Raw genomic sequence first — 14587 nt, 5'->3', positions numbered from 1 at the left:
CCGTTGTTTTCTTTGCTGACGTCCTGGGTTTTCTTTTATTGTACAACTATCACGACTTTCAAACGGCTGCGGCGGAAAAGAGAGAGAATAGAGTTTGGTGGAGTGGACGGCGCTGGTGGCATGATGAGCAATAGGGGAACCCACCAGCTTCAATTCTTTTGGTGTTTTTGAGAAAGGGAGATGCGTTGCTAAAGACATGGGATACCCCCTTGTTTGTTTGTTTTTTGCCTTCGCGCTGGTTTGCAACAATATGAAATGATTCATACCCCAGACATAACTGAGGTACTCGTATTGAAATCATGCAATCGGGGCTTCGATTTTGTAGCCCTTGGGTTTCTAGTATCAACATTTTTCTGGCGTTTCGCACCTCACCAATCTTCACACACGTCTTAGAGCTCACTAATCCGTATAACGAGGTCATTCCACCGAGCGGTGGATCGACAAGACAGTCGACACGTAGATCTGCTACAAGACTGAAAAGAGACTGTCGAGATTCGTTTGACAAACATTTTTTATATTTGTTTGCTCTGTATGTTATCATTACAGTACTTTTGCTCAGCGCCAAGCTTGTGTTAGTGGTTGGCGCCCCCTTTCACGTGAACACTTTGGTGCTTGGGCGCAGATGCTTCAGGCCCATTCTGGCCGTGTTGCTTCCGTCCCGCACTTTCCCACCCTGGCGCTGTTGAACACGCTGACAGCTGGCGAGTGCCTCTGTGTAAGACAAACAAACATGCAAACAGACGGAAGACGGAAAGACGGGCGCGGCTCATTACAGCCTTCCGTACAACATATAATTGTTTGATGTGGGCGAAAAAAACTGGGAGAAGGAAGGAGCAATGGTCACATAAGACGATAGAGACGAATCAGAGAAACAAAGGCTCGTTTGCGCCTTCCCGTAAGCCCATATCATGAGCTGTCCGAATTAGCCAGGTGCAAACGACAAAAAGGGGAATCGCAATCCAGTAGTTCATGATAGTTGGGAACTTGTTGCAATTGGTAGCGTCAGATCGACCTAGAGCCAAGACGTAGATGCCAACAAAGAGAGCGGTCGTCTAACATAGGTGAGCAACACAAACAAACGTCCGCAACCGTGTGGCGCTTTTGGTGAAGAGGTTCCTGCCTTGGGCTAGACCATGGTGGGCAGGTAGGCGGGCCTGGCGCCATTCGCACCCTCCCCTACACTCCATCCATTTTCTACCTTGCCGTCTTTCGCCTCTTGCGTTTCTCCTGCGACTACTTTGTCTATATTCTTCCGCTTCCCCTTTCCGAAGAAACGTCTCGGCCGCCTTCCCCCTCTCTCTTGTAAATTCACCAACATATCTCCCATACGTCTCCCATCACGTCGCGAATTCCAGGACCTGACAATCTGGAAATCGCCAAAATCCCCCACCGAAGTTCTTTTCAGGTGCCTGGGAACCAGATCGCATCGGGTTTTGTAACGTTTTCTTCCCTTTACCCAGGCCAATCGCCGATTTCTTCCTTTGGGCGCCGGTTTGGCACCTTTCTTTAGTCTTTAAGCTTCTTCTCAACTCTCCAACTCTCGCTCACCCAGCTTTTCTGCAACGCCGCGCAAACAAACGACCAGTTGTTTTGTCGCTCACCGCCGCTTCGCGTCCAATTTGACGAATTTCGTTGTCGCAGAACCGTGAACTTCCTAAACCGGGCTCCCGTCCTCACCTTGCCTGTTCCAGCGGTGCCTTGCATATCGCAAAACGACAACTTCCCCTCCGATCCCTTCTTTCTAGAAAACCTGCGCGCCCACCTGCAGCGGCCACCCCCACGCGCCTCTGTTTCAGCCTTTTGAAATGCCATCACCGTCCAAGCAGCGGAAAATCGCCATCGTTGGCAGCCGCTCTGTCGGTATGTCTTTGCTTTGCAGTCTTCTACTTTTGCTTTCTGCATTCTGCATAGATGTCTTCCGGCCTTCTTCTCCACTAACATGTCTAGGCAAATCTTCTTTGGCGGTCCGCTACGTCGAGGGACACTTTATCGAGAGCTACTACCCGACCATCGAGAACACGTTCAGCAAGGAGATCCGCTACAAGGGCCAGGAGTACGCCACCGAGATTGTCGACACCGCCGGCCAGGACGAGTACAGCATCCTCAACTCGAAGCATTTTATCGGCATCCATGGCTACGTGCTCGTCTACTCCGTCGCCTCCAAGCAGTCGTACGAGATGATCCACGTCATCCGCGATAAAATCCTTGACCATCTCGGCGTCAGCTGGGTGCCCCTGGTCATTGTCGGAAACAAGAGCGACCTGCGCCCCGAGCAGCGCCAGGTCACTGTGGAGGATGGCAAGAAACTGGCCGAGAAGTTTGACTGCGCCCAGATCGAGGCCAGCGCGCGCTTTGACACCAACGTGGCCAAGGCCTTTGAGCTTCTGATCGGCCAGATCGAAAAGGCACAGAACCCCAACGAGCCGCAGGACGGTGGAAAGTGTGTGGTGATGTGATCCCCGATCGATATAGGTTGCGGTTGCGTGTTTTAGAATTTGGGGTTCCTCGTCCTTGCATCCCGTCCTTTCGACCCTTTCTTTCTCGCGTGCCCTTTGTAGATGGTAATTTGCGGATGGACTACGGAGTATACAAGGTGTTATTTTGCATATGGGCAACAGGAGGGTCTGCCCTACACTTGCATTCTTTTCTTTTCTTTTTCGTATGCTTCGTCTTGCATATTTTGCGCTTCATTTGCATCTACTCTTACTTCCTTGCATTCACGCCTCTTCTGTATATGGCGGGACCAGGGAGAGATCTTTACGTTTGCTGCTCGAGATTCTCGGATAGGACAGGCCAATACCATTACTTGCACTCTTCTGTTTATGTCTTTCTTTCTTTGTATGTCGTACAACATACAGTCTGTCCAAACAAAGTGGCTGCCCGCAGACCATTTGAGACAGCCGTGTCTCACTTGGTATAATCACCACTGCACATTCATACGCATACGCAATTTACAATTAGTAGGTACTGAAATCACGATGCAACGCTCGCGAAAAAAAGACGCAGGCAAGCTGTTGAATGGTATTCTGTAAAGTACAACCCTCCTGTCTCCCATTCTCGATTTTTCAGTGTTTGCTGCGTTATCGCTCGAACGTGAGGGGCACTCGTTATCGCCGCCAAGGCTGGCCCATGCTTTCAAGCTGTATGAACAAATAACGCCGTGCTCCGTGCAGGGGGGGCGGGCACGGCTGGCCTGCCCGCGACCAGCGCAGCTTGCACCCCACCAAGCTAGCGATCCAGGCCCTGTAGTTCTGGTCGCACCATTTACCTTACCATTTTTGGCTCATACAGACCTCACATACGAACCCAACTTAGCGCACCATGCCCCTCCTTCGGCTTCAATTCAAAGTGCCCTGGCCCTCAGTTGGTCGAACGCGCCGCGCCAGTAGCCCAAAGTAACTGGACAGCGCCAAAAAAAAAACGAGCCCGTCCAAAAAACTAGACTGGCCTGATCGTTCAGCTTTGTTTGGCAAAACGAACAACGACCTCCTCCGCGAACCTCAACTTTCGTCCCGACTGTTTTGTAACCAGGCTCCGTTCGGTGCTGTTCCTGCCGTCCCAAATTTGTACGTAACGACCTCTCATCCTGCCTGGATGACTCTTTGTGCTCCTGCGCCTCAGAGGTTTCGTCACTTGTATTCTGTAATCTCTGACTCATACAAAAAGCCAACAGCATCGCTGCATCGTCGCATCGTCGCATCACATCGCGACCCTTATATCTTGGCCCCCGATCGCCCTACCCACCAAAGCTCCAGAACTTCGAACTTCGAGACCAACAACCTCGGCCCAACATGCTTGACGTTCTCGATCTTATTGTTGAGCGCGGCGGCAATCCGGCTGCCGTCAAGGAAAGCCAGCGCGTGCGTCTTTTCTTCCTCTTTGGTTTCCGCCGTCTCACGTCACGAGAAGCAACTCTTCGTGGTGCAATTTGGCGCCCTGTACCTATCCAACTGGGCTAACGTTTTTGGCAGCGCCGTTACGCGGACCCCGATGTGGTCGACAAGGTTATTGAGCTGTGGCAGGACCACCGTCGAACCCTCTACGATGCTACGCAGTATGTGCCTTTTACGGTTCTTGGTTTGGCGCATCGCATGGACAACTTACTGACAGACGACCTTTCTCTGGCTAGACTCAATGCCAAGATCAACGATATCCGTACGAACCGCCAACCCTTCCTTTGTACTCCCTCATCACCATATGTCTAACAGAAACCTCCCCTCCCCCCAGAGAAGCAGATTGGCGCAAAGAAGAAGGCCAAGGAGAACGCCGACGACCTCCTCCAGCAGAAGATTGCGACCGAGAAGCAGAAGAAGGACATGCTCGACTCTGCCGCCGTCAAGGAGAAGGCCATGAACAAGGCCCTTGGCACCATTGGCAACCTCATCCACGACTCCGTCCCCGTCGACAACAACGAGGACAACAACCCCATCATCACCACCTGGGTACCTGCTGACCGCGAAGTTGCCGTTGGCGAGGAGGACCGCAGCAAGCTGTTGTCGCACCACGAGCTGCTTCTGCGCATTGACGGCTACAACCCGGAAGCCGGTGTCAAGGTGGTTGGTCACCGCGGCTACTTCCTCAAGAACTGGGGTGTAAGTGGTATCTCGATTCTGTGACATTTTTGGCAGTGGTTTGTTGGTCGCCACGCTAACACTGGATTTCAAAATAGGTCTTCCTGTAAGATATACTTTATACTTGTTTTTTTTTTTTTTTTGAACAATTTGCATCGACTTACCAAAAGCAACTAGGAACCAAGCCATTATCAACTGTAAGGTTTACAACTGTTGGGCATCCGTCAAATCACTATTGTATACTGACACGATTTAGATGGTCTGGAGTTCCTCACACTAAAGCATGGCTACACTGCCCTGCAGTCGCCATTCATGATGTATGTTGGATCTTAACCTCCTGTGACAGTGTTGGACCTCATCTTCTAACACGTTTCAGGTCAAAAGAGATCATGGCGCAAACAGCCCAGCTTGACGACTTCGAGTATGTTCAGAAACCATTGTTTGACGTTTGGCCGATTCGAGAGGTAGCAAGCTGACCATTACAATAGTGAGCAACTTTACAAGGTGGTCGACGGTGACTCTGAAAAGTACCTGATTGGTAAGAATTTTTATTTATTTATATACGTTTGTGATGCCAGGGCGCATGCTAACTCAACGACTTGTAGCGAGTGAGTCATCTTAACTCTCTGATCTGAGGATTGTCATACAGGACAAGGAGTAGTCTGACTAGGCGTCCAGCTTCGGAGCAACCGATTTCTGCTTACCACTCCGGCCAGTGGCTCCAGGCAAATGAGATGTAAGGCACTTCCATACGCAATTCCATATAGGAAGACTTTCTCTAACCATTTACTACAGGCCGATCAAGTACGCTGGCTTCAGCACATGCTTGTAAGTAACTATGCGTCGTCCGTACGTCCTCTGATAACCTTTGAAGGCTAATTCATCACACCCCAGCCGTCGCGAGGCTGGCTCACATGGCAAGGATGCGTGGGGCACGTTCCGTGTTCACCAATTCGAGAAGGTCGAGCAGTTTGTTCTGTGCGGTATGTATCATCTGTCTACTCGCCAAGAGTCACCGCCCCACACGGCCTATTCACTCACCACTCACACTTTTGCTAGACCCTGAAAAGAGCTGGGAGCAGTTCGATGCTATGATTGCCAACTCAGAGGAGTTCTGCCAGTCTCTGGGCCTCCCCTACCGCGTTGTCGCCATTGTCAGCGGTGCCTTCAACCAGGCTGCCAGCAAGAAATACGATCTCGAGTATGTCGTTGTTCAACCCCTAATCCGTGGTATGACTTGTGCTAATTCGGCTTCAGGGCTTGGTTCCCCTTCCAGGCGGAGTACAAGGAGCTTGTCTCCTGCTCTAACTGCACTGACTGTATGATATGACTCCAGGACCTTAATTACCCCGAAGAATATTTGCTTATATGTAAAAACAGACCAGTCTCGCGCCCTGGACATCCGCTACGGCCCGAAGACCCAGACTGATGGTAAGTGTGCTGTTTTATAAAGTATCCTTATTCTGACTTGAATATGTACTAACTTCGTCTCTAGTCAAGAAGAAATACGTCCACTGGTAGGTGGATGCTTGAACATATGCGCTGCAATGTGACAAAATATGACGTTGTTCTAACCGTATACCAGCCTGAACTCTACCCTGACCGCTACCAGCCGCACCATGTGTAAGTTTCCGGAGGTTTCACACCCAAGGCGTGGGGGATTGGTGGATATGCTTTTGTGATACGAGGAATAGTGATATGCTAACAAAGTCAGGCGCTATTCTCGAGAACTTCCAAACGCAAGAAGGTGTGCGCGTTCCGGAGCCCTTGCGCAAGTACCTGCCTGGGTAAGTGACTTGCGCTGCTCTTCAAAATCAAAACCGTAAAGGAGAAATAGAAGGTCGTGCTGACAACGACAAATAGTGCCCCCGACTTCATTCCCTTCACCAAGGAGCTCCCCAAAGACTCTACCTCGCAAAAGAAGGCCAAGGCCGCCGAGAAAGGTGCCAAGCCCAAGGTCGCCGCGGCTGCCGGTGCTGTTGCTGCCGAAGTCGGCAAGGCGGCTGATGCGCTGAAGAACGTCAAGGTCTAGAAGGACAACGATGGTCGACCAGTAAAATTGCAAGGCAGGTAAAGAAAAATAGCGAGAATCCATCAAAGAAAAGAAAAAGCGCCAAAATGGGGCGCCGTTTAGCGAAGGAGGGCAAGCATGCGAAGCGAGTGACCGACGCCGAAATGGCCCATACCACTTACACCAATGACGATCCTGACAACCTTGTTTTGGGGTTGCACAGCCGGTTGGTTGAGGTGTGTTGGGGGGGTGGGCGTCTGTATTCTGGGAACACAAACCTGGGTTGCTTTTGATTTGGCCAAAAAGAAAGTTGAAGTGCGAGACGTGCTACAGCTCAGACAAGACAGGAAAATAAAGTTTTTTTGTGGTGTTCAAAATTTCAGCTGCATCCACTGTATGTCCCGGCAAGATATTAAAAACGAAGGGAAAGCCCAAGCTTCATGAAAACGGTAACTGGCCGGCTTTAGGTTCAACAACCTGAGACTTGAGCTCGTATATAATGGCACCGTGTGTGTCTCGAAAAACTTGTATGCCCATTTTGGCAACCTCCTGGACTTGACAAGAAAACGAGACCACAGTCAGTATCAAAGGAAGATGAAGACCGGTAAAAGCTAACAAGGTCTGTGCCTGTCGAGAGTCGTGCAACCGTGTTGAACCTCACTCTTCTTACTGAGCCGTAATACCGCTTTGTGGTACATAAGCTCCCTAAGGCACAAAAGCTACGAAAGGGACGGGCAGCTGGGAAGGAAATAAAAGCCAGTGGTGGCACGAACGGGCAAATGCGTTTTCGTAGTCTCTGCCCGTTTGGCAGCGCATATATGAAAGGTACAGACGTACGACGTACGGCGTACAAGCAAGTACAGGTGTGCATAACCGGGGTACCGTACCTAAGAGGCTGGCAGGCGGTGCGCTTCTCGGGGGGGAGAACAGACGTGATTGTCGTGTTCTCGATGGCGATATAAGGCGAATGTAATGAAGAAAATGGCAAGAGTGGCATTGCCGGCTTTGTCAAACGGGGAAGTCACAACGGAACAGACTGGCGGTTGATGTGGGAAGGGGAAACGACAAGGCACGGAAAGTACGGGTGGAATGGCCGGATAGAGCGCCGTCCGTAATTGCCTTGTTTTTATTACGAATGGCGAAGAAATGCGCTGTACGGAAGGTGCGAGTGGGAGAAACAACATGAAGCCGAGCTCGGTTTTTCTGCTTGCCGTATATGCTTAGGCAAACGATGCATCCGTTCGCATTCCCGCCCAATACGACATGAACTGCGGTGAGAAAAAGACATGTACGAAGAGGAAGTATTGCGCAACATTGAACCGGGGCAAAAAAAAAAAACCACACTTTCGTCAGTGAGTTTGTGAAATACGGCATATCAACGAAAAAATTAAGCTAAAATGAGGCGTACAACGGGCTGAGCAAAGAAGGAACGGCCCAGTTACACAGTTTCCTCCTATTTCTGTCCATTTAATATGGTGTTTTCTGTTTAAGGGGGAAAAGGTCTTATTATTCGGGAATCGTGAGTCGATAAATTGGTAATACGGGACTACCAATCACTACTTCCCGACCGGAGCAATAAAGAAGATAAAATAAAAACAGGAAAGAAAACACGTCATATGCAAAAGGCGGGAAGGAGCGGTCGACAGTCAAACAACAACGCGGCAGGCATGCCACGACACGCCCCCAGAAGAGTCCGGTCGATGTGCACAAATTGGATGCGACCATTTTTTCTTTCTTTCAACCCGATATGCCAAAACACCCTTTAACCCAACGCCTTTTTCTTTGCCCCTTTTCCTACTATGCATATAATAGTATCCATCTCATCCTACGACACTCCTCCTAAGTTCATATACACCACCGAATCCGACTACATCTCGCCTACTTCTCTTTGACCTGACCTTCAGGATTCTCGTGTCCTGCATTCGACGGATGTTTTTATTTTTACCCAAAGTTTTAGTTTCTATTCTCCTGATTTCGATATATTGGCCTTTACCTTCTTTGTTTTGATTTATCCTGCTGCCTATACCGTACGCGTTTCGTTGTACTATCCCAAAGGTACAAAACCGTCAGATGCAGCTTTCGAAATAGCCAAGCCACGCTGTGCAGCTCCGCTAGCATTGAACAACAAAACTATACGAATGTATTGCAAACTGCACCGGCAAGATCCGCCTCCACTCGACATGAACTAGCTTGGACCGACTAAGATCCAACAGTACGGCAGTGCATTCTCCACCAGATTCCAGCTTCTTTTTGGCGGGTGATTGCAACTGCCAATGCGACAGGCTAGGCTAATGACGCAGGAAGCGCAAACGACGCGAAAGCACCGGCCGCGGTGCTCAAATGGGGTTCCCTCCAAGGCTACAGCCGCTGTTGCAGCCCACGAACAAGCTGAGGTGATAGGCGCTATTTTATCTTGCCCCTTTTGTGGTTTCTTTTCGGCAGAGTACAGTCTGTTGCTTGTGAGTTTCGTTGCATTCTGTCCCGAAAACCGCTTTACCCCCTCTCCGTCTTTTTCTTACATTTGCGTTCCTTTTTTACTGCAACCAACAAACGTGCAGAAGCAGTTCTTGATCCTTGGTTAACACTTGTGGAACTCCAGAAGCACGTGGGCCACGAGCATCCAGATGACAACTGCCCACAATATTGTGGTAGCGGCTCGAATAGTAGGCTTGCGAGCTCTGGCATCGGCCAGGCTAAGGCCGTGCATCTACGGTCAAGAAAGAAGATGGGGGAATCTCCTGCGTCACGGCCTGCATCTGTTGGTGTTAATGCAACCTCTGTCGTCATCAACGGCTTTCCAGACGACAGTGACAGCATGAGCGACAATGATGAGAGAAATGGTAACGAAGAGCCACAGTTTGCAGACTGTCCCGTGGATGGGTGTCACGAGTCGGTGATTGTATCAGAGATGGCCTATCATGTTGATCTACATGCGGTCCTGGAGTACCAAGACACGCCAGTGGAGGACAGCGATGCCATCAGCAAGGGCAAAGAGAGCGTGAAGATATTGGCTGTGGCACCCAAAGTGGCGAACCCACCCGGGACGCAGGCACGGGTGCTCAATATTGACGGCGGCGAACATGGCACGCAATCGGTAAGGGCGTCATCAGTTCCACCGCCGGAGCGGAGACCACAACGCACGGCCTCGCGAAAGTCCACGGTCTCGTCTCGGTCCGTTAATGCCGTGAGGCGTTCGGATACTAAAGAAAGCCGGGAGGAGGTCGCTTCCACCCCTCAGCCACGCGACGACAGCCGTGAGCGGCACCGTGAGCGGCGGGAGCGCCAGCGGCACCATGACCTGCGTAGCCGTGGCCGTGGCCATGGCCGAATCCACACAGGCGAACTGGGTCTCTCCACGCTGGGACAGAGCGGTGGCTCGCATCAAACATTCCTGTCTCGCAAGCCCTCGAAGACTGTGCGTTCTTTCTTGGCCATGTTCTCTGGCGATCCTCGGAAGCGTGCTTCCTCTGAGCAATCTGACCGAAGACGCGGGGACCGTGACAAGGAAAAGGACAAGGCTGTCATACCGCTTGTCCATCGGCACCGGCATTCTTCGAACACTAAGAACAGCACTGCCAAAGCGATGGAGGCCGTGTCAGAAGTCCCGAAGCGCCTCGGTAAGGCCGAGCTGGGCAAGTTTGCGAATGAAGAACGGATGCCGGACGCGCTCGCAATCTACCTCAAGACCGAATGGGGTGTCCGCCACGAAGGTAAGCCAGCAATCGGAGGGTCAAGAGGGTGCCGTATATATTTCTGACACATTTCATCAGGCATGATTCCTTTCCTCCAGGGTCTTCTTGAGCAGAACCCAACCACTGAGTATGCCTATCTCTGCGACCCTTGTGTCGTGCACGTGTCTAGGTTACCCAAAGAAGGTGTGCATACCCTTGGTTCCACACGACTCTATTTTGAAACAACGACAAGCTGACGCTGGGTAGGCGGCTTCTGTGGGTATCGTAACATCCAAACAATGACCTCGTATATGGTTGGAGCCAAGTATCCTGGCCATGAGGCGTTCCCCACAGACCTGCCGAGTGTGTTTGACCTTCAAAATCTGATTGAGAGTGCGTGGGACAAGGGCATCAACTCCCGAGGCCGCATTGAAACGGGCGGCATCCGCCTAACACGCAAGTACATCGGTACGCCCGAGGCCGTAGCTTTGTTCCAGAGTCTTAATATTCCTTGCAGCATAAACGCCTTCAAGCATAAGACACCAGAGAAGTCGAGAGACGCACTGTTGCGCGACGTGGAGCACTACTTCAGCAAGGGCTTCTACTCGCCAGGGCAAAAAGTGCGCAGCACGACGTTGCCGCCGATTTACTGGCAGCACCCGGGCCATTCGCTCACGATTGTCGGCATCGAGAAGACCAACACAGGCGAGATGAATCTGCTCGTATTCGACCCTATTTTCCGCAACGGCTCGGCTATGGCCCGTTTTGTATCTCGCCAACATCGGCTGGATGACCAGCTTCTACGACCATATCGCCGTGGTACGCGGTACCTGGCACGGTACCGTGCATTTGAGATTCTCAAGTTCGTTGTCTGTCTGTTTACGTCACCGGACCTGATGTGCATAAGGCTAACAGGACGTAGGTTGCAACCAATGGCAAAAGACTATGACTACGGTGCTTCTGCATCGAATAGTCCAGCGGTGCCTATCCCTTCAGCGTCATAGCGAAAGCGCAAAGAGTACATGGTATCTTATGGAGACGGTCATTGTGCCCATAAATGGGTGTCTGAGATATATGCAGCGCATCTGCCTATACAAGCAAAAACAAACTAAGCGCCGCGTTATCGTTACAGGAAGAGCGACATAAAAGCGTTTAATTTCCATTGATTTATTTTTTTGGGGGAAAGGCAGTTAATTTTGAGTTTTTTATGAGTGCTATTCTTCCCCCTTTGGCATTGGGTATCGCATTGAGCCTCTATTTGGTTTAATTCTACTTGTTATCATGTCATGAGCCTGTGAGTGTGTTGTTTTTGGCTCTGTTACCTACACGCTCAGGCGCTTACCTCCTTGGAGAAGTAGTCCCGGAGCTTCTGCAACGCCTTGTAGCGGTGGGAAATAGTGTTCTTCTTTACCTTGTCCATCTCGGCATATGTCTCACCCTCGTACTCGAAGATGGGATCCCAGCCTGGAGACTGTCAGTGTCTGAGTGCGGTGAAATACGAAAACGGCGAAGGAAGCTTACCAAACTTGGCCGGTCCGCGGGCAGGCACAATCTTTCCCTCCGTCACGCCCTGGAACAGGATCGGCTCCTCTCCGGGGCCCTTGCAGTAGGCAAACGTGCATACCGCCTTGGCCGACTTGTCCTCATGGCCGGCCAGCAGCTTGTTGAGGCCGTCGTGGCCGAGGCTCGTCATGAACCATTTGCTAGAGCTGTTAGGCGGGGCATTCCAATGACTGAGGAAGATGGCCTTACTACTCACATGTAAGCACCAGGCAGCCCGTTGAGGGCATCAAAGCACAGGCTCGTGTCCTCGACCAGCACAGGGCCCTGGATCAGCTCCACGGCGCGGCGGCACTTGTCCAGCGTGATCTCCTCCATGGAGCCGGCCTGGATCTCAACCAAATCGACCTTGCGGCTGGTCACTGTGATGGCCGGCTCCAGGATGGCCTTGACCTCAGCAAGTTTGTTGGCATTGCCAGTGACAAAGTTGAGGACAATCGGAGACGCCATGACTGGTGCGGAGGTTAAATTCAGGATGAGATTGAAGAGGAAAAAAGGGGAGAGGTGCTTCTTTTTAAACGAGGCAAAAGAAAAGACGATTAGAGCAGTGCAATGAATGACAAACAGGAAGCAGGCTTCGATTATAGGGCGTGCCAAGGCTGAAGCTGCAACGTGATGGTGGTGGACGCTGATACGCTACAACGCGAGCGTTATGGCGGTGACAGATAAGAAAAATTATCGATGCGCCGCCACTGCCTTAATGGCCGCTATCGGGGCACACAGCGAGCTGCTTTTGTCAGCCAAACCTACCGTATTTACATTTTACATCGTCCGTATGTTGTACAAACCGTCCGCAGTCAGCCCTTCTCATCCCGTCTCATCTCATCTTTTCACTTTACATCACAGTACTATCATTTCCGAATTTCGGTTTGGTATAGTCAAATCATCCTTTATCTCTAACTAGGTGCCTCCAGTCCCGCCAGTGTGTAAAGAAAAACGCCGTACCATTGCATGCCATAGAAACCAGAAACTTTTGTGCAACTATTGTGAACGCAAAAAAGAAAAACATTAAAAAAATAAATAAAATAAACGGGCAAGACGTTTCCCAACGCTACTCTTCCTCTTTGTCAATGCCCTGGTCTTTGCGCCACTGGGCCACCCACGCCACGATCCGGTCCACATTGGCCTCCATGTCGTCCGGCGTGTTGGACGCCAGCTCCACGACCATGCCCTCGTCAAAGGCCTCGTGCGCTTCCTGGAGGAGCACTTGCATGATCTCGGCATCAATGTTTTCCTGCATCTTGGCCTCGGGGTATTTTCTAGACAGGTTGTTAGTAACGGGAAAAACTCGATAGAAAAAGAAAAGAAAACGAAAAAAAGGTACAAAGTGCGAAGACCAAAGTTGTTACCTCAATGCCAACCGATCATATAGTGACTCGGTGTCGGCTGTCAAGACGACGACAAGGTCGACCCAGCTCACCGGGAACAGGTCGCAGGCGTGCCAGTCGACAATGCAGCCGCCGCGCTCGCTGGTCATGTCCGGCTCGAGCTCGTCGAGCAGGCGGTCCTCGTCGACAAGCCAGCTTTGGTACTCGGCGTCCCAGCCGTCATGGCAGTTGCGGTCGCGGACGACGTCGTTGACGGCAATGTGGCGAAGCTCGGCCAGCACGGCGTCGCCGGAGCCGTTCGAGGCTGGAGCGGCGCCTGTTGTGCTGGCGGCCGCGGCTATGCGTGTGGCAAGTGCCTCACAGTGCGTGGTCTTGCCGGTCCCGGGCGTGCCGGTGATGATGATGTTGGGGTTGCGCCGCGGTGGAGCGGCAGGAGCCTCATCCGCCATTGTGTGTGCTTGACGTGGGAGACAAAGTATGATATATACGCGACTGTGATGAGGTTGTTATTGAGACGGATAACTTTCTCAAAAAAAAAAAAAGGTCTGATGATAGATGGCCAGTCGCCGGTATTTCGACAAAACAAAGAGTGAAATACTAAACGTCCAGTGTTCTTCTTTGGCTCTCAGTTTATTGGAAATGCAGTGGTAAGAAGGTAAGTAGCAAATGTCGTCGCATGTTGACTGAACGGCAGATTTTTACCCCATTGAAAAGTGAAAATCGACAGCCGGCCAATCACGTGCTGCGAAAGTCAACCTTTTAACATCGCGACAATCCTCAACCATTGTCACATTGAACTCATGCATTTTCACTCTATTAAAGAAATATATGCACGCTTTAGTAAGATAGAGGTAACTTAAAGTCAAATTCATGTCGCGTGTTTCTATTGCTACCGCCAACGCTCAAAAAGGGGATTTGCCGCCTGTCTATTGCGATCGACTTGTTCAGCCCATTTTCTTCGTCAGACTGACGACGACGGACCAACCAAGACTAGGATCAAACACACAGGAAGAAGAATGGAGACGGAATGGTGTTTAATATGTAGTAAAGGACAAAAGGGTCAACGGAAAAGGACATGGGTACTGAATAAAAAAACACGCCAGAATCGAGTGGAGCGGGACAAGCCAGTAACCAGTTCCTCCAAGGAAAAGCAAAATCTGCAATGCCAAAAAAGTATAAAACAAAAAAGCACAAGAAATTGAGAATATCTCAAGAGTGGGATAATGGGATGGGGATGTGAAAAGAAAAGAGGGTGGAATAAATAGAAGCAAAAAGCACCTCCAGCTAGCCGACAAAGCCAAAAGAGATTTGCCCCTCCCGAATGAGAAAAAAAAATCTAGCTAATACAATGTGATTGTGCAATTTCCTCCCAGTCGGTTTTTTCTCTATCATCATCGTACAAAATGTGCAAGTGTGGTTCACTTTCGTTTTCTTCAAAGGTAGAGC

General features: G+C 50.7%; 5 protein-coding genes across 5 annotated transcripts; 3 read left to right on the top strand and 2 right to left on the bottom strand.

Moving 5' to 3' along the window:
• Nucleotides 1–1805: 1805 nt before the first annotated feature.
• SPSK_05578 (uncharacterized protein) lies at nt 1806–2456 on the top strand (the record flags this gene model as incomplete). The annotated part of the gene is made up of 2 exons (XM_016732321.1): nt 1806–1860; nt 1948–2456. The coding sequence occupies 2 exons, from the start codon at nt 1806–1808 to the stop codon at nt 2454–2456; spliced, it is 564 nt and encodes a 187-aa protein (XP_016583084.1).
• A 1335-nt stretch (nt 2457–3791) lies between these two features.
• SPSK_04931 (seryl-tRNA synthetase) lies at nt 3792–6603 on the top strand (the record flags this gene model as incomplete). Its single annotated transcript, XM_016731691.1, has 18 exons — nt 3792–3938; nt 3972–4155; nt 4228–4592; nt 4670–4677; nt 4749–4768; nt 4828–4888; nt 4948–4992; nt 5060–5109; nt 5250–5307; nt 5367–5399; nt 5466–5554; nt 5631–5772; nt 5829–5890; nt 5952–6002; nt 6067–6088; nt 6157–6194; nt 6286–6358; nt 6435–6603. The coding sequence occupies 18 exons, from the start codon at nt 3792–3794 to the stop codon at nt 6601–6603; spliced, it is 1617 nt and encodes a 538-aa protein (XP_016583083.1).
• A 2270-nt stretch (nt 6604–8873) lies between these two features.
• SPSK_04994 (uncharacterized protein) lies at nt 8874–11257 on the top strand (the record flags this gene model as incomplete). Its single annotated transcript, XM_016731751.1, has 4 exons — nt 8874–9041; nt 9182–10292; nt 10353–10457; nt 10521–11257. The coding sequence occupies 4 exons, from the start codon at nt 8874–8876 to the stop codon at nt 11255–11257; spliced, it is 2121 nt and encodes a 706-aa protein (XP_016583082.1).
• A 326-nt stretch (nt 11258–11583) lies between these two features.
• On the bottom strand, nt 11584–12263 carry SPSK_05570 (nucleoside-triphosphate pyrophosphatase; the record flags this gene model as incomplete). Its single annotated transcript, XM_016732313.1, has 3 exons — nt 11584–11717; nt 11775–11962; nt 12013–12263. The coding sequence occupies 3 exons, from the start codon at nt 12261–12263 to the stop codon at nt 11584–11586; spliced, it is 573 nt and encodes a 190-aa protein (XP_016583081.1).
• A 601-nt stretch (nt 12264–12864) lies between these two features.
• Nucleotides 12865–13590, bottom strand: SPSK_05558 (transcription initiation factor TFIID subunit 9; the record flags this gene model as incomplete). Its single annotated transcript, XM_016732301.1, has 2 exons — nt 12865–13072; nt 13163–13590. 2 exons carry the CDS (start codon nt 13588–13590, stop codon nt 12865–12867), a joined length of 636 nt encoding a protein of 211 aa, XP_016583080.1.
• Between the last annotated feature and the right edge of the window lie 997 nt (nt 13591–14587).

The sequence above is a fragment of the Sporothrix schenckii genome (assembly GCF_000961545.1).
Source record: "Sporothrix schenckii 1099-18 chromosome Unknown Cont49, whole genome shotgun sequence".
NCBI lineage: Eukaryota > Fungi > Ascomycota > Sordariomycetes > Ophiostomatales > Ophiostomataceae > Sporothrix > Sporothrix schenckii.
Note: the sequence above shows the minus strand (reverse complement) of the source record. Positions and strands in the feature narration are given on the sequence as shown.